The 18,200-nt window shown below is 42.3% G+C and overlaps 2 protein-coding genes across 4 annotated transcripts in view; both read left to right on the forward strand.

Annotated features, from left to right (window-relative positions):
• ddr2a (discoidin domain receptor tyrosine kinase 2a) overlaps positions 1–12,133 on the forward strand; it is a 29,536-nt gene extending 17,403 nt beyond the window's left edge. The window contains exons 3-17 of one of the 2 annotated variants that reach the window (XM_031868328.1): positions 2,897–2,999; positions 3,642–3,873; positions 4,087–4,234; positions 4,819–4,921; positions 6,192–6,375; positions 6,464–6,704; positions 6,918–6,983; positions 7,211–7,347; positions 7,474–7,684; positions 7,792–8,024; positions 8,133–8,260; positions 8,418–8,615; positions 8,697–8,931; positions 9,493–9,642; positions 9,731–12,133. In XM_031868328.1, coding sequence (XP_031724188.1) covers positions 2,897–2,999; positions 3,642–3,873; positions 4,087–4,234; positions 4,819–4,921; positions 6,192–6,375; positions 6,464–6,704; positions 6,918–6,983; positions 7,211–7,347; positions 7,474–7,684; positions 7,792–8,024; positions 8,133–8,260; positions 8,418–8,615; positions 8,697–8,931; positions 9,493–9,642; positions 9,731–9,862 — 2,501 coding nt within the window. In that variant the 3' untranslated portion in view covers positions 9,863–12,133. The remainder of the gene's footprint in view (positions 1–2,896; positions 3,000–3,641; positions 3,874–4,086; positions 4,235–4,818; positions 4,922–6,191; positions 6,376–6,463; positions 6,705–6,917; positions 6,984–7,210; positions 7,348–7,473; positions 7,685–7,791; positions 8,025–8,132; positions 8,261–8,417; positions 8,616–8,696; positions 8,932–9,492; positions 9,643–9,730) is intronic. The other variant, XM_031868329.1, reaches the window with a different exon arrangement.
• A 215-nt stretch (positions 12,134–12,348) lies between these two features.
• hsd17b7 (hydroxysteroid (17-beta) dehydrogenase 7) lies at positions 12,349–16,979 on the forward strand. Of its 2 annotated transcripts, none has more exons than XM_031868383.1 (9): positions 12,349–12,442; positions 13,261–13,467; positions 13,588–13,680; positions 13,814–13,928; positions 14,736–14,930; positions 15,039–15,152; positions 15,241–15,297; positions 15,376–15,474; positions 15,561–16,979. In XM_031868383.1, the coding sequence occupies exons 1-9, from the start codon at positions 12,408–12,410 to the stop codon at positions 15,678–15,680; spliced, it is 1,035 nt and encodes a 344-aa protein (XP_031724243.1). In that variant the 5' UTR covers positions 12,349–12,407; the 3' UTR covers positions 15,681–16,979. The 2 variants fall into 2 exon arrangements, with proteins under 2 accessions (XP_031724243.1, XP_031724244.1); XM_031868384.1 differs by lacking the exon at positions 12,349–12,442 and adding an exon at positions 12,456–12,664.
• The last annotated feature ends 1,221 nt before the right edge of the window (positions 16,980–18,200 follow it).

An 18,200-nucleotide genomic window follows, 5' to 3' on the forward strand; every position in this document is an offset into this window, starting at 1 on the left:
GACAGAGGAGGAAGCGAATGTGGACATCTGGAAGAGTTTTTGTTTGCGACTCCTTCAAACTGTCGCTGTGCCACTGCCAAGACGAAGTCCTGCGGGTGCGTGTGTGTGGTTGCATCTACGCCTGGTTTGGTGTCCACGGACAAGTGAGCAGAGCATCGGGCCGTCAGCGTCAGCCCCAAACCTTCAGCGGATTTTTCACGTCTTGACTTTTTAAGCAAATATTTGAAGGAGATCAAGAAAAAAAGAAGAAGAGAGAAAAAGAAGGAAATAAAAAAGAGCAGGAGAGGGACAGAGAAGGCCTTGAACCTGCAGCGCTGCTGTTGCTGGCTTCTTCTCAAAGGTTTTCCTGTGAGACAAGGGGGCCAGGCTAACAGGGCCAGTTGGCTTTTAACTTCCGCCTGCAGCTCCGCTGAAAGCCGCTATCGCATACACAGAAATCAAGTTTTTGCCAAAAGGCTCTTTCATCCATAAATGAGGCTAACTAGCAGTCACATCCTGTGAGGTGGAGTGGTCACTGACTATGTTTACATGCACACTATTATGCCACTATTACCTCCAATGTTACAATATTCTGAATGTAATATGGGTCACGTAAACAGCATAATCCGTTTGGATAATCTGAATTAGGCTTTATTCTGAATGAGTGAGATGCCGATGTTATTCTGGTTTTAGGAATATTCTCTGGACATGTATAAAAGCGTATTAAGAATATGCGTCTCAATTGAGATTTTACGGCGGTGTGAGACGCACTGCCTCCTGTTTACAACCAGCTCGGGGTGTTGTACACAAATGAACTATAGCCAACCAGTTTAGAGTAGGAATGCATACGCAAAAGAGAAGCCCACTTTTCTGGTTTGGAAGGAGAAACACACCTACTTTTAAACATCGTTATTGTTTGAGTTGATTAAAGGGCGCAGCCGTAGAACGTACGTCAGCATTCAAGGTGTGGACATAACTTGGACTTGAGTCAAACTGGAGTCACAAATTGGATGGTTTTAGACTCAACTTGACAAAATCGAAAAAAGACTTTTAACTCGACTTGGACTTATAACGAAATGACTCATGACTTTTCTTGGACTTGAACCTTTTGAAAATACTTGATACCTTCCCCCTCAGCCCGAAGATTAAAAAGTATGTTATTTAAAAAGTGTGTCACGATTCAGTTCATGTCCTAAATCAACTAACATTGACGCTGTTCATTCCCGGCAAGTCGACACTTAATTCTCCAGATCCACTTTGGTTTGAACCAAACCGACAGCAACCGACGTTACTGAGCACAAAAATGATACCAAAGATCATGTCGTCCACGAACAAAAATACATGCATTAGTCAAAAAAAATCAAAATTGCAGTATGCAAAATGGCATACTGCAGACGAAGATGGCATTACATTTGGTGACGACAGCATTGTGACTTGTCTGTCTTGACTTGGGACTTGTAAAACAGTGACATGGTCCCACCTGCATGTGGACGGAAATATTAATATTATATTAATTTTCATTAGCCATGTGAACAGCTTACTAGAAATATTGTCTGTTTAAGGAATAAGGACAAAAGCATGTAAACGTAGTCGAAATTAGGCCCAAAAACAAAACCAACCCCTGTAGATAACACGTGATGGAAAAGTGCCCTTTCATTCTTTTTGCTCTTGAAAACACCCAGAAATCAGTAGAATCATTCAGAGCCTTGTAAAAGTATATTAGATACCATGTTGGATGTGTCACGCTCAGTTAGCCTCTAGCCAGCTGAGTCTTTTCCTAAATCACGCTTTATTTTTTTATCAGCTCTCGCTCACTGAAAAGGGACAAAAGAAAAGAGAGAAGGGAGAGACCACACAGGAGGAGTGAGAGGAGGACAGAGAGGAGACATGAGGGGGTGGACGGGCATGCAGGAAACAGAGGGCATATTGCTCCTATTGACCGCACGGTGGGGGCGTGATGGGCTCAATGCTGCCAGCGTTACCACACACACACACACACACACACACACACATACTGTAACAACATGTACTTGATACCAGCACTGTTTGGACTGGCAGAAACAATGAATGGATCCAGCTTATTATTTCAATAAAGCGACCACAATATGAGTGTGGACATATGCATGTGTGTGTGTGTGTGGGTGCATGTGTGTGGTACTCTCACATCACCACCCCACCCCTTCATCCAGCACTATCCATCATGTTTTTTGCAGGTTTTCTTTTGACAGGAGCTGGGAATTAAGTCGTTCTGTCTTAGAAATGTCTGCGAGCGCCTGGTGAATGTTTGAGTTTGGTTTCAAATTTTTCAACGCCGACCAGCGCTGTGGTTGGTCTGAGAGAAGTTGGGGGAGCTGCATGATTCAGAGTGTGGTGATAATCCAGTTTGCCTTAAATACCAGTGGTGGAACGAGAATATCCTTAAATAGAAGCATTGTGATAGACTTGAGTAGCTAGTAAGAGTAGTCTTATTAAAAACTATTCAAGTAAATATTTAAAAAATGAGCTACTCAGTTTATTTTTATAAATAATTGCCAGAAGGATCCTGAAAGTATGTATTTCAATTCAATAAAAACAATAAACTTTATTCATAAAGCCCTTTTCAAAACAGAGGTTACAAAGTGCTTTACAAATAAAAATGGCTGAAAAGTTAAACAACATAAAATTAAACATAGATTTTCTAATCTAATAGGAATATATATGCCGCTCATATAACGTAAGTATTTCCCAAAAACTTCCAGTAAGTTAGAATAGAAATACTGCTTTCAGAATGTACTGCAAAAAAGCACCAGTGAATTAAAAACAGCACTTGTAATTAGTCGCTCCCCTTCTCTTGATAAGAGACAGGATGAGTGGACGCTCATCTGTTGACCCTCCTGACCTGATCAATCGAGTAATCAAACACGTTGTTGTGTCTCAGGTGTGTGTCGGTATCCTCTGGGCATGTCAGGAGGGCAGATACAGGACGAGGACATCTCCGCCTCCAGCCAGTGGTCCGAGTCCACCGCTGCTAGATACGGCAGGTATGTATCTTTCACACAAGCACAGACACGCTCACACACGTGCTTCATTGTGTGTTAACCCTGATAATGAATGTGTGTGTGGGTGGCTTTTACTGCAAAGGTGCTTGAGCCTGTTTATTTGCAGTAAGCCACAAACTGGGGTATCAGTTCTACTGACAGCCACATGATTAAGGAGGCATTTGTGTGTGTGTGTGTGTGTGTGTGTGTGTGTGTGTGTGCAGCAGAACTTGGGTGGGCCTTCAGTAAGGATAAGGATGTAACACACTTTCACCATCCATCCCGGCTGTGTTTTTTCCGTCTCGCCCAGTTTCCCCTCCTCACCCCTACCAGTTCCTGTGCCCAAAATTAACACTTTAAGACAAATTCACGACTTAAGACTTCACCGAGATGTTTTCATAAGTCCACCACCGCACTCGCTTTTACTTTCCTCTCACCTTTTTCCTCTCCATCCTGTTCTACTTATTCTTCCTCCCGGCTCTCCTCTCTTTCCTGCTGTAATACGAATATGAACATCCACAGTTATTTCCTCCCTTCTCTCTCTCTCTCTCTCTCTCTCTCTCTCTCTCTCTCTCTGTGTCTCTCTCTCTCTCTCTCTCTCTCTCTCTCTCTCTCTCTCTCTCTCTCTCTCTCTATCTAACCCAGGTTGGACTTTGAGGAGGGCGACGGCGCCTGGTGTCCGGAGATAACGGTGGAGCCAGACAGCCTGAAGGAGTTCCTCCAGATTGACCTGCGCTCGCTCCACTTCATCACCCTGGCGGGCACCCAGGGTCGTCATGCGGGAGGCATCGGAAATGAGTTCTCCCAGATGTACAAGATCAAGTACAGCCGCGACGGGAGCCGCTGGATCTCGTGGAGAAATCGGCAGGGCAAGCAGGTACGTCTTCACACTGGGCCTTGATGTCACTGTGTAATCAATTTTACCTTTATAACAAACTTCTGATACAGATGTTCTGATGCTCATCATGGCTGTGTTTATAGTCCTAAAAGAGATTGGACTGATTCGTTGATTGGTCATGAGGTCATGGGTCGTTCTCAATCACTAGTGAGATACTTCATGAGCTGAAGGTGCGTTTGTTTCGACCCGCAGGTGATTGAGGGAAACAGGAACGCCTACGACATCGTGCTGAAGGACCTGGAGCCGCCCATCATCGCTCGCTTCGTCCGCTTCATGCCCGTCACGGACCACTCCATGAACGTCTGCATGAGAGTGGAGCTCTACGGCTGTGAATGGCTGGGTGAGAGGTGGCTGATGATGATGATGATGAGGAAAGAGAGGATATGTGAGGACGGATAAGCGAGGAAGTGCTGAGCAAAGATGACCTTAACTTTGAGCTAAAGATAGAAAGGATCAGCTGACTCTCTGACACCTTGAACAACCCCGATGGACAAAACAATAATCATAGTTACTGGATATTGAGTAACCACTTTAAATTTACAGAGGTTTTGTTTGGTATTTCATCAGATACCGGCCCTTGGTTGGTGGCTTTACCCTTCAAACTATGAGGCTCTAAGTTTGGTCAAATTTGAGATCCAATCAAAGACAAAAACCAAGTGAAATATGAGAAAAGCAAAAAAAGTCCATATTATCTGATAGCTGAAGCTTTGTGGGGAAACAGATTGTAAGTCGAATAAAACATTTCTTCAACTGTCTGAAAACATTACATATTCATAATGGAAAGTTCTACCCATGCACAGGGCCTCATTTTTGGAGCTGAAGCTTCCAGCTACTATTGTGAAACAACCTTCTGTGGTTTTGAGCAGTGCTTATCTGCACAGCATGAGTTTTTAGAATGATGGACTTTATTTTTTTGCTTTACAGATGGTCTCGTGTCGTACAACGCTCCAGCAGGAGAACAGATGAGCTCGCCTGCTTACCCTGCTTATTTCAACGACTCTGTCTATGACGGTGCTGTCATCCACAGGTGTGTGTGTGTGTGTGTGTGTGTGTGTGTGTGTGTGTGTTTCACATTATTTCCTCCTCCTTCCTGTTTCACCCACCACTACTCTGCTTCATCATCGCTCTCTTCCTTCGTCAGTGTTTTTTCCCCGCCTCACCTTGTTGTTGCTCCGTCACCATGGGGAACGCAGAGAGAGGTCACGGTGGTTTACTTAGTTGAGCAATACCTCATAGGAATGACTGAGTCAACCGTGCTGAAGTTTAGAGGCCGGAATGAGCCAGTCACTCTCTTGTTGGCGGCGGTGTTTGGTTCATGTCGTGGTGAATAATGTCCTCCATGACACATGGCAGGCTTCAATCTCCATGTGGAGGCAACAGTGCAGAGAGAAAAGAAAATGGCCTTTATTACGATATCACAGCCAAATGCAGAAGAGAAGAATCGGCTTTAGAATGCTGCCACCTAGTGGTAAGCTGTTGCACCACCTTACAGAAGCGCTTTTGAAGAATCTGCTTTATTGGCCAAGTTTGTGAGCACATAAAATGAATGCGACTCTGTATTTTTCGCATCTCTCCCAAAGCACTTACACATAATATGTAAGAAATATAATGTTCTGTTAATATTGTGGTATCTATATTATTATTGTGTACCTTTGTGATATGCTGCTTTGGCAACATTGTTTTTTTGTTATGTGTGCAAATAGTGAAAAATAGGTGTAAATATAAATACTAAAATAAAAAAATTAAAAATAAATAAATATATATAACCGTTGATATACAAGTCAAGTGTTCTTTAAATTGTAAACAATACAAAGAGTGCGAATATATAAATAAATACTGAATGGACTTTATGAGTATGTACAGTATGTACATGTAAAGGATGTAGGATTTATATTGGCAGTAACGGATGATATGTACATATTAGAAAACTAATTGTGCATTAATAACTGTAAAACTTAAAAACGACAGCAGTGATCATTTTGGTGTTATTGTGTTAGTGACAGGGTGTAACTGATATTAAGTGTTCATCAGAGTGACGGCCTGCAGAGAGAAACTGCTCTTGTGTTGGGATTATTTTGCCGTACAGTGTTATCAGAGGGTCTGCAGTGATGTTTCCTGACTTCTGGAGGAGTATATACTGGAAGGCAGTCTGGCACCAGAGACTTTCTCTCCAGTCCTGATTGTCTGTTGTTCTCTGTTCCTGTCGTGTTTAGTGGCCGATTCAAACAGTGAAAGTACGATAAAAGGATGTTCCTCTGTGTCTGCTGCCTTCTCTTTTACACGTCTTTGTGTCTCAGTATGACAGAGGGCTTGGGGCAGCTGACGGATGGCGTGTGCGGCCTGGATGATTTTACACACAGTCACGTCTACAATGTGTGGCCCGGCTACGACTACGTGGGTTGGACCAACGAGAGCTTCCCCAGTGGATATGTTGAAATCATGTTTGAATTTGACCGCATACGCAACTTCACCACCATGAAGGTGAGGTCTCCTGATGATACAAGCGTGTGTTTTTTTTATTATTTTCTTTATCCTCACCAGCACTAAAAGTGTCTTCATCTGCGTCCAGGTCCACTGCAACAACATGTACTCTGGGCACATCAAGGCCTTCCGCCAGGTGGTGTGTTACTTCCGCTCTGAGGCGGACTGGGAGGCCACGCCGCTCGCCTTCAGCCCCGTGGAGGACGAGAAGAATCCCAGCGCCCGCTTCATCACCGTCAACCTGGCCAATCACATGGCCAGCGCCATCAAGTGCCAGTTCTACTTTGCAGACGCCTGGATGTTGTTCAGCGAGATCACCTTCCAGTCAGGTATAGACCGAAGAACTGTGTGTATAATCTTTATAATAAGATCTCTGGTACTTTCATATGTATATATAGTTTTACTTCATTTACTTCTGCACGTATTTGAAGACTCAAAAGTGTATATTATTTGATATTATTAAAGTCTGTTTTGAGGCCTTCTGATTTAAGATGAACAATTTAATTTCTGATCATCTCTGTGTCATCTGGCCTTTTTTTTAGATACAGCCATGTACAACACAACACTGGCTCCACCCAAGACAGGACTGCCCCCCAACATACAACCAGGTCAGTGATCCCTCCACACTCACACACACTTGATGAATAGTAACAATAGTCCAAGAAGATGGAAGTGATGTTGGATTTCCCTTTGGCGTGTTTTAAGTCTGGTTCGTGTTGCTCATTCAAGAAAGTGCAGTTTTTGTCACTTCCGCGTCAGACTTCATTCCTCAGCAGCGGAGTTTGCCGCTTGATGCAAACAGTCAAATGTGTCTCTTCTTGTCTCCCTTCCCCAGAGGACGACCCAACCCACAAAATAGATGACAGCAACACCCGCATTCTGATTGGTTGTTTAGTGGCCATCATCCTCATCCTCGTGGTCATCATCGTCATCATCCTGTGGAGGCAGGTGTGGCAGAAGATGTTGGAGAAGGTGAGCTCAAGTTTAAAAAATGCATCAAACTGATACCAGCCTGTGCATGTTGAGTCATTTCCATTGAGTCTTCTTTCGGGAGGTGTTCAGATCTGTTCCTTCACCCCCCCACGTCCTTTATTCTAGGCCTCTCGCCGGATGCTGGACGATGAACTAACTGCTAGTTTGTCAATACAGAGTGAGACGTTCGCTTACAACCACAACCAGTCGAGCACAATCATTGAGCAGGAGTCTAATTCCACATACGAGCGCATCTTCCCCCTCGGTCCAGACTATCAGGAGCCATCGCGCATCATATGTAAGCTGCCGGAGTTTGCTCAGAGCTCGGAGGAGCCCGGTAGGTGGTAAAAAACTGTTTCACATCCATTTAAACTGATTAACGGCGTGGTCAATCCCTTATCTCATTGGGATTGTTAGTCAAAAGTTCCCCATATTCTGTTCCAGCTTCAACCAGCACAGCAGCTTCTAAATCCACCACAACCACCGTCGTCCAAGATGGCGCCCCTCACTACGCAGAGGCCGACATCGTGAACCTGCAAGGCGTGACCGGAAGCAACACGTACGCCATCCCCGCGCTGGCTATGGACCTGTTGTCAGGGAAGGACGTTGCAGTGGAGGAGTTCCCGCGAAAACTGCTCACGTTCAAGGAGAAGCTGGGAGAGGGCCAGTTTGGAGAGGTGTGTGTGTGTGTGTGTGTGTGTGTGCAGCTTCGTCTTTCCTCCTCTAGCTTTAGATGAGCTTAAAGCATAAAGATTTAAAACATTGCATTCCTCCTCTCCCCTCAGGTGCACCTGTGTGAAGCAGGGGGAATGCAGGAGTTCATGAACAAGGAGTTTTTATTTGACATCCCCGAGGACCAGCCAGTTTTAGTGGCCGTGAAGATGCTCCGTTCAGACGCCGACAAAAATGCAAGGTATGGACTCCAGGCGCCTGAGTGATCTGCACCAAACACCTACATGTTTAGCCTGTACATGTAGCTGAAACTGAAGATACATCTTGAAATGATAAAGTTGATATGATTATGATTTCTCTCTGTGTAAAGTACTTTTTTTGCGTGTGTGTTTCGGTAGGAATGACTTCCTGAAAGAGATAAAGATCATGTCGCGTTTGAAGGACCCCAACATCATTCGCCTGCTGGCCGTGTGCATCTACAGCGACCCTCTCTGTATGATCACAGAGTACATGGAGAACGGAGATCTCAACCAGTTTCTGTCCCGCCACGAACCCGAGGGACAACTGGCTCTGCTCAGCAACGCGCCTACAGTCAGGTGAGTCGAAAGAAACGAGTGAGAGACGGCTGCCTATTTGTCTTTGTGTGTTTTTTATTGTTTCTTTTCTCTCCTCTCCAGCTTCAATAATCTGTGCTACATGGCGGCTCAGATTGCGTCGGGGATGAAGTACCTCTCCTCTCTAAACTTTGTTCATCGGGACTTGGCCACGCGGAATTGCCTGGTGGGCAAGAACTACACGATAAAGATAGCTGACTTTGGCATGAGCAGAAACCTGTACAGCGGTGACTACTACCGCATCCAGGGCAGAGCGGTGCTGCCTATACGCTGGATGTCGTGGGAGAGCATTCTGCTGGTGAGGACCTCGACTTCAAGGAATACTTCACCCACAAAATGACCGTTTGTGTATCAATTACTCGGCCTGTGTTACTTTGAATTCTTGAAGAAAACTTCGTCTTTCTCTCACGCCTCCATGATGAAATAAGAAACCAAAAACAGAGACGATTCTTGATGAATTTAAGTAAATGGGGGCAAGCTCTCAAAAAACTTGTGCAGCATAATCCAAGTCTTATTCATCCAGTCGTATGCTCACAACTTACCAAACACATTTAAAATCGTACTATTTAAAAACGGACTCAGACGGGCAAGTAGCTGTTTATGATGATGCATATGTTTGTGAAGTAGTGAGCGTTCGACTGGATAAATGAGACTGTGATTATACTGCACGAGTTGTGTGAGAGTTTGTAAACGGACGTTTTGATGTAGTTTACTTCAATTCATCAAGAATTTTCTCCGGTTTTGGATTCTCCGTTCATCGTGGAGGCGTGCAAGAAAAATAAAAGGTTTCTTCACAAATTCAATGAACACTGGGTGAGTAATTGAGCTGATAGACATGTCACCATGTTTTGTGTCGCAGGGTAAGTTCACCACAGCTAGCGATGTGTGGGCCTTCGGGGTCACCCTGTGGGAGATACTAAACTTCTGCAAGGAGCAGCCCTACTCCCAGCTCACTGATGAGCAGGTGATAGAAAACACCGGGGAATTCTTCAGGGACCAGAAAAGACAGGTGAGTGTCGCTACAAACATTTCATCCACATGTAAATAAACAAACGAGTGGATTCCGTGACTTATCTCCTCGCCTCCATGTCGTGCAGATCTACCTGCCTCAGCCTGTGCTGTGTCCAGACATGCTCTACAAGATCATGCTGAGCTGCTGGAGGAGGAACACCAAGGAGCGGCCCTCCTTCCAGGAAATACACCGAGCCCTCCTGGAAATGCAGCCGTAAGCCGGGGCAACGTTTAAGACAGTGATTCCCAGACTGCTCATCTCTGGGAGGAAAAATGGTGCAAAGACAAGGGTAGACCATGATTCAGACCCGATCCAGGTTTAAGCTATCTTGTTTCAGGAGAGAAAAAAACAGGATGAGAGCCACCTGTGGGCTCCGAGCTACAATTTTGGAGACACTGATTCATGGACTTACACTCTGCAAAGATGGACTATACCAAAGACTTTTGGTGTCAGTTTGAGCTCAATCGGCTCAATCAGAGGTTTTATAGACATACAGGTATTATTAGAAAACAAATCTATTCTAATGGAGACGTGATTAAGGTTTGGTCGGGACACGTGTTCAAAAAATAAATGTAGCAAGTGACATTCGGCACTTTTAAAAACGTATTTTGATTTCACTTTTTCGTTTTTTTTTCATATGAGTTCAAATTCCCCATGTTACAATGTTTGATATGCATCGCTGAAGAGCTTGCTTGTGTTTCCTTTTGGAAGACTGCTTGAATGTAGAAGAGGAAACGTGCAGCCGACCGTTACTGTTACATTTCTTTTTATTTCAAGTATTTTCATCTCAGACAAACTCCACACATTTAGAGTGACAAGGAAATATTGGTAACACTTTCTATGACGACCATGTCTGTAGTGCATTATAAACATATGTATACTGTGTTATAATCTGTTTATAGCACTGTGGAGTTATAGTGATAACACTCATACATATGCATGCTTTATAACAATAATTATAACACATTATAAAGCATTATATAATGACTTGTAAGGTAATTTGGTGGTCACTCACTGATTTTTTTTTTTTCAAGGATCATAATGTATTATATCTTGATATTGTAATAAATTATTATCTTTTCATAACGCATTATAATGTGATTCTAATATATTTTAAGCGGTCGTTGATTCCTTTAAGTAAAGGGAAAACATTATTAAATCTGCAAGAACAACACAATTATTATTTACTTTACTGAAAGAAAATATACAATGCTGTATAATTGTTATGATTATTGTTTTAAAGCATTATGAATATGTATGAGCGCTTATAATTATAAATATATAGTACAATAAGCAGACAATAATGCATTATAAGTATGTTTATAATGCATTATAGACATATAAAGTGTTTCTGAGTCTTTCTCATCTCCCACAGTTTTCCTTCTGTGATTTGAACACAAAGTGTATATGAGTGTATTTTCAATAGATACGTCTAAATGTCAAATAGCAATATTTTGTATTAATATTTATATGTTCATTATGTGTTTTTTCTGTTTATGTTTTGTTGATATATTTGTGGATTAATATTCTCTTTAAGTTTTTGGAGTATCTTATTTGATGTGATTCACTAACTTCACCGCTCACATTTGGGATCTAAACACCAAACAAACTGCTTCCAAAGGTTTGTTTGTTTGTTTGTTGTTTGTTTGCCACTGCAAAAGTGTTATCGTCTCGCGTTGATCCCAAAATGAAATATCATTCTTTGATAATTGATCAGATGTTGCAAGATGCTTATCGGGAAAGCAGGCTGTGTTTTTGTTCATGTTGGTTAAAGGGTATGTGTTTACAGTCAGCATCATTGGGAAGATGTTGGTGTCGAACAAGTTAATGCATATATGATTACAGTTCGTCTCGGTTGGCAAAGAAAGTGTATTTCCTTTGAAATCAGGAATGTAGAGGAGCCTAATTCATGTGTTTGATTGGAACAGAATGACTGCTTCAGATAGGTTTATATTAGCTGACGAAAGCTAACACAGCTAATGACTTATCTATTTTATTTTATTGGTGTGTGCTGGATTCTCTCCTCTTCTTCTCTGGCATATGTCTGTGTGTAACTCTTTCATAGCTTGAACTTCATACTGCATACCACTGTTTTCCTGCCACTTCCGCTGTATTTACAGGCTCTAGCCTCTTATCAGAGGCCTTGTTCATAAAAGACACTCATGTCTGCCCTTATGCATGGTATTTTCAACGTGTATGTGGAAGTTCACCCTTATCTTTATGTGTTTCGCAATCTAGGCAAACGATTAGTACAAGTAAGTTAAATATTAATTTTGGAGACACATTTTGGGTGTTTATGCAGAGTGTGGTTATTCCCATCGGATAAGGAAATCTTTTCATTACAATCCGTGTTTTAAATGAGTTGATTTCACGATTAGTTTTACTACATTTTTGTACTCAAACGTTTGTTTGTTTTCGGTGAGAATGGTTTTATATACGTTGTAAACAAATGTTGTACATTGATGGACGAAATATAAATAAAATGTAAACAGGGAATTCTCCCTCTCTGAGTGCTCTTCCTTTATTCATGAGTTCCTAGCAGCTCATACTATGTGGGCGGTGCCTCGAGCTGAGCCGACTGGTATCCGGCTCTCATTGGCTGAGAGCGGCAGCAGTGTCCAATCACAACGCGGGGGCGGGGTTTGGAATATAACTCCACAGGAAATGCTGCATGAGGCGGACTTAGAACTTGTTGCATTTGGGAGTAGGCTAAATGTAGTGTGTTTTCTGTGCAGTTTTGTTTGCAGTTCGGACCAGAAACTATGAATAAGGTGGTTTTGGTGACGGGAGCAAATAGGTAATGGCGACATTTATCGTTTTTATTATAAAACTCAAGTCTGGCATGTAAAGGTGAATGAATTCACAACATAAGAGACATTTCCTCAAGGTCTCTTTTTAGTCATTTGTATCTGTTGGTTGACTACAGTGGTGGAATGTAACCACTGCGAGTACATCAAGTACTGGACAATTTTGAGGTACTTGAGTATCTCCCTTGTCTGCTACTTTACACTTCTCAGAGGTAAATATTGTACTTTTTTTTTACTGCATTTATATGATGAACGTACTTTGCAAATGCAGATTATTAAAACAAAATACAACACATCTAATAAAGGATGTACTATAACAGATTTAACTACCCGGCAGTATATAAAGTAATTTACCTGCTGCAAAATTAAAGTGAACACATTAATGCAAGTGCAACAATAATTGTAATTCAGTAATATATATGATTCTGAAATGAACCATTCTGCATAATGACTACTTTTACTTTTGGTGCTTGAAGTATACTTTGATGCTAATACGTTTCTACTTTTACTTAGGACCTGTTACAGAGTATTTCTATACTTTAGTATTATTAGTTTTACTGAAGTACATGATCTGAACACTTCTATGCACGCCTTGAATAATTAACCAGTAGTGGACTACTGGTTAATTATTCAAGGCGTGCATATTGTATTTCTCCAATTTTATTTATTTATGTGACTTTTTAAAATCTTTTTAGTATCTTTTTGTCACATACTTATGTGATATTATTTTTGGTCTACAACGTAATCAAAGGAAACTCTGTAGATGGCGTAGTAACTGGTATTTCCTTACATCGTTGTCTCCCTGCAGTGGCATTGGCCTGGTGCTGTGTGAGCGTCTCCTCTCTCAGGACACGGAGGGCCTCCAGCTGTGTCTGGCCTGCAGGAACATGCAGCGGGCTCAGGCCGCCCGATCGGCCCTCCTCGTCTCTCACCCCGGCGCCCAGGTGGACCTGCTGCAGGTGGACACCAGCAGCATCTCCTCCGTCATCGCCTCTGCACAGGAGGTCAAACTCAGGTGGGAGGATGGACTCGCGGCAGCGTGGCACTCAAATGCACATTCACATCAAATAGGCATCAACACAGGCCAGGTTATGTTCTTTATGTGAATAAATGTGTTTGTGATTGACTTTTGCAGGTACAACCGTCTAGACTACCTCTACCTGAACGCAGGCATCATGCCAAACCCACAGTTTGATGTAAAAGCCTTTTTCAAGTGCCTCTTCTCCAGGTACTTTGTTGATTTTGCAGCTATTGCATCGGTGGCTTTTTATTCTTTAACATGTCCAGCCTGTATACAGCATTCTATCTATTCCTCATTCTGCCTCTCGAGGGCTCAGGCTTCTATAATATCTTCATTACAGTCGCATCGTCGCCATGTTTGCCACCGGTGAGGGGATTCTCACGCAGAAGGACTGCGTCACCCCCGATGACCTCCAAGAAGTTTTCGCGACCAACCTCTTCGGTCACTTCCTACTTGTGAGTAACTACTATTTTGGCTACTGAATTATATAGTATGGTATTTATCCACACATAGAATCTAATACAAAACCGTGTCTCCTTCGGTGTCCCTGCAGGGACAGTAGTTCTACTCAGCTGCTTATCCTTGATGGAATAAATATAATGATACTGGATCGATCTGTCATTGAGCAACGCTGCTCATTAAAAATTAACAGTACTGTTTGAGGCATAAGGTCACTGCGGACAGCATTCTGCCGACTGTGCTTTTGCAGATGAATCCTGACATGTATTAAGTTGCCATCACAGAGAAACCTTCTCAAAACACTTCTACTCCTCAGACAGCTGAAGTGACACATACTATTTTTGGTAATATCCTTTTGAAACGGTCAACAAAGGTTGGCAGGAATTTAACATTGCTGATTAGTTTAAAGAATCTAAAAGGACTTTATGTGGAAAGAGATGCTTGAAATCTACAGTATATCTTGACCAGTTAGTTTTAAAAAATATATATATATTCAACCTTTATTTATACATGGTAATCTGATTGAGACACAGGGTCTCATTCTCAAGAGTGACCTGGTTAAAACACAAAAGCAATGCAACAGGACATTCATACATTGCAAAGTTCATGGATAATGATTGGATTAAGATGTATAAAAAAAGTGCATTTGTGAGTGGATAAAATTAGTAAAGTCATCTATTTCTCACACAAATATAGTTTAAATATCTTAATTCAAATCGGCAATTGTGTAGAACTGTTGTTAAGATGTTTTGATTTTTTAAACGAGTATCGTCATGCTGTGTCATTCTCCTGTGTTCGCCCAGATCAGGGAGCTGGAACCGGTCCTGTGCCACGCGGGCCAGACGTCGCAGCTGATCTGGACGTCCTCCAGCAACGCTCACCGCTCAGCTTTCAACCTCGAAGACATGCAGCACCGGGGAGGCACCCAACCTTACAGCTCCTCCAAATACGCCTCCGACCTGCTCAGCCTGGCGCTCAACACACACTACAACAAACAGGTCGGCCCTCACACACACACACACACATGCACACACACCTCACATGCTCCGTATCACCCATGTCTTTAATCTCCCATGATGTTGATACCTGTGATTCCTGCTCTGCAGGGTTTGTACTCGTCCGTCACTTGTCCTGGTTTTGTGATGACCAATCTGACCTACGGGATCCTGCCCTCCTTCCCAGCCGTCCTCTGGACTCTGCTTATGCCTGTCTTTTGGCTTGTGAGTGCAACTCTGATGTTTTTAAATGGATACACACACACACAACTGAAATGACTCGTGTCTGAATGCATCTCTTTCGTGATCTCAGATAAGAATGTTCACCAATACTTTCACCCTGACCCCTTATAACGGAGCTGAAGCCCTGGTAGGTAAAACAAAAAAGAACACATTTTCTTCCACAGTTTAGTCAAAATGAATTCATGAATGCTGCTCTTTCTTGCAGCTCTGGCTATTTAAGCAAAAGCCTGAATCACTGGACCCTCAAGCCAAGTACCACAGCCTAACATCTGGTCTAGGAAACAGCTACACACGTCCACGAAAGGTATGACAAATGCTAAATAATTTAAATTATGAAATAAAATAATTCACGTAATGAGTTTTGTGTCTTTTGTTCCGCTTTTTTTGCAGATGGATATCGATGTGGAAACATCGGATGCTTTGTATGAGAAATTGCTGCAACTGGAACGTGACGTGAGAAAGAAACTGAAGGAAAGACAGAAAGAATCACAGTATTCCTGCAGGACGTGATGCGTGTCACACAGTTCTGGGGTTTGAGAGTATTTCATTCCTGTCTGGCATACATTTGTTTCAGACCTCACAAAACATGGCAGCATGAATTCACAGCACAAATAAACAAGTTACAGTGACTATATGCATATAAGCATGATGTAAAATGTCTGTTATAGGACAAAACAACTAGAGTTGTGTATGTTGTTAGAGTTTGGGTAAATAAAAGTGAGTATCATCCTCTTCTTTTTAGTCCATCACTCCGTGAAGAATGATATTACATGAGGGGAGCCACACAGATATGCACACATGGATGTGAAGGCTAGGTCACCAACTTTTCAGGACTTTGTTCGATTTGGTTGCTAATCCCCCGATCCTCGCGGTAAAACGTAGTGCAGTCTGCCAGCAGACTGTCCGTGTCGTCCCAAAAGTTTACATACGTGGTCTGCGTGAGCCCCTCAGCTGCGGTGTACGGCGGCGCCGGCAGATGCGCAACGTTGCAAGCGCACCTGAAATTCCGCTCTGGCGGGTTCGGGGCCGCGCGAACCCAGTAGCCGTCTCCGCGTCCCGCTGTTGTCTTCCCTGTTCCGCACTCCTCCTCTTCCTCCTCCTCTCCGCTCAGCTTCGGGTTGCAGAAAGCCCACACCATCCCGCAGAAGTAGACGAAAAACGAGCCCATGACCATGGCCATGAGCGCGTAGGACTCTATCATGGCTTTGGCGACTGGAGATGTCATCTCTCCGATCACATGCAGGAATTAGAATCAGTCGAGTTGCCAAAGTGCGTTCAGGAGGGACTGACGGTCCGACTGGCGTCATCCAGTGGGTTGGACCACTTCAACATCTTCCAGTTTAGTAACGTGAGATATAGAGACAAATAGAAAAGATGTGGCTGCTTTTGTTGCCACCTCTCTTTAAACTAAAATTATACTAAAATGAGCATTATGACAGCAAAAGTCAAACTGTAGGAGCAATAAACTCAGGTTTATGTTATTAACAAAAATAACATTGAACAAAAACTATAATTATACATATACATATAAGGAAAGCTTAATTTGTCTATGTTTAAGGATATACAGTATATGTGTATATAAACATACACTTTACTCCATTTACTCGAAGTCTCTTTCTGCTCATATTGTCAGTCTGGTTGAACCGTTGTGCAGCGTTTTGTTCTCCATATAAAAAAACAAGCCGTTAAAATAACATCTATTGTTTGGCTTTTGTATGGTCTTTGTAACAGACCTTAAAGGTACAGTGTTTAGCATTTAGGGGGATCTATTGGCAGAAATTGAATGGTATATTAATAAGTATGTCTATCTACAGTCACCCAGAAAGGACAAACCAAACACTGGCTCTAGATGAGGACGTTATTGTTTTAATATTGTAATATAGGCCTCTTGTCATTCTCTCCTTTATACACTTGACACACAGGAGACATTTCAGTTGGTTGCAAACTCACCACTAGATGCCGCCAAATCCTGCAGACTGCACCTTTAAGTGCAAATGTCCATTTGTCTCCCTGCAATCACTCAGAAGTCATTTTTTCCATAACAAGCCCATCAGCTGGCAAGGTTTGACTTTCCTTATTAGGTAAAAAACTACAGCACCCACAACTCCAAAAATACCAACAATAAGGCTTTCAAGCTTGTGTTTGATGTTGGGCTTCACGTTTAGACAACTTTTAACGAGTGAGTCAAAAACTATAGCCTTAAAACATATATAGGCAATGACATTCTAAGATACAACAAAACTTTAATACATGAATGATGAATGGACCATTGGACACACAATGATACACTCTGATATATGAGAATATTAACATTAAAGTCTTTGAAAAGTAATTATACCTTTGAACATATAAATACTGAGGCCTTTTAGTATTCCTAGGGGTTTATTTTATAAACAGTACACCGACAGCTATTAAATACTGAGTTAAAATTATGTGTAACCTCGAATGTAAAATACTAATTGATCAGAGGCGCATGAGGCATAAACACGTGTTCATTTGAATAAATCAGTATGTTTTAAGTTTTGATTAAGCACTTTTTTACATTGTAGTCTGCAACTCTTGAGCCTTTTCAGTTGTCGTTTTTGAGGGTTTTGTCAAATATGTCTTCTGCCACAATGTTTCATCCTCGCTGACAAAGGAAGTCTATGTGGTGATGTTGCTTTTCCTGTTCATGATAATGTTGATAACGTCCACTCTACTAGAAGACCCAAACCTCAAACTTTCACCAACCAGCAAATGCAATGCTGTTTCAGACCGGACTGAAAAAGTCCCATGTGTTGGGTTTTCCCCGTATAGCACCATGAGTGCAAGATGACGTTTTTACGCAATCATTCAACGTATCCTCATAAAATGGTTCGTGTGATATCTAACGAAAAGTTACTTCTCATTTTGAATGGTGGATGAGACCTGCCTGAATCATTTAATGTGGATATCACACATTCAGCCCTGAAGGATACCCCCATTACACTGAAATTTAATCGGCCGAGGCCCCGGATGTCAACTTAAATTGAAGATTTCCTCACATTTTTG

The sequence above is a fragment of the Anarrhichthys ocellatus genome, unplaced genomic scaffold, assembly GCF_004355925.1.
Source record: "Anarrhichthys ocellatus isolate YVR2014 unplaced genomic scaffold, GSC_Weel_1.0 scaffold42, whole genome shotgun sequence".
Taxonomy (NCBI): Eukaryota; Metazoa; Chordata; class Actinopteri; order Perciformes; family Anarhichadidae; genus Anarrhichthys; species Anarrhichthys ocellatus.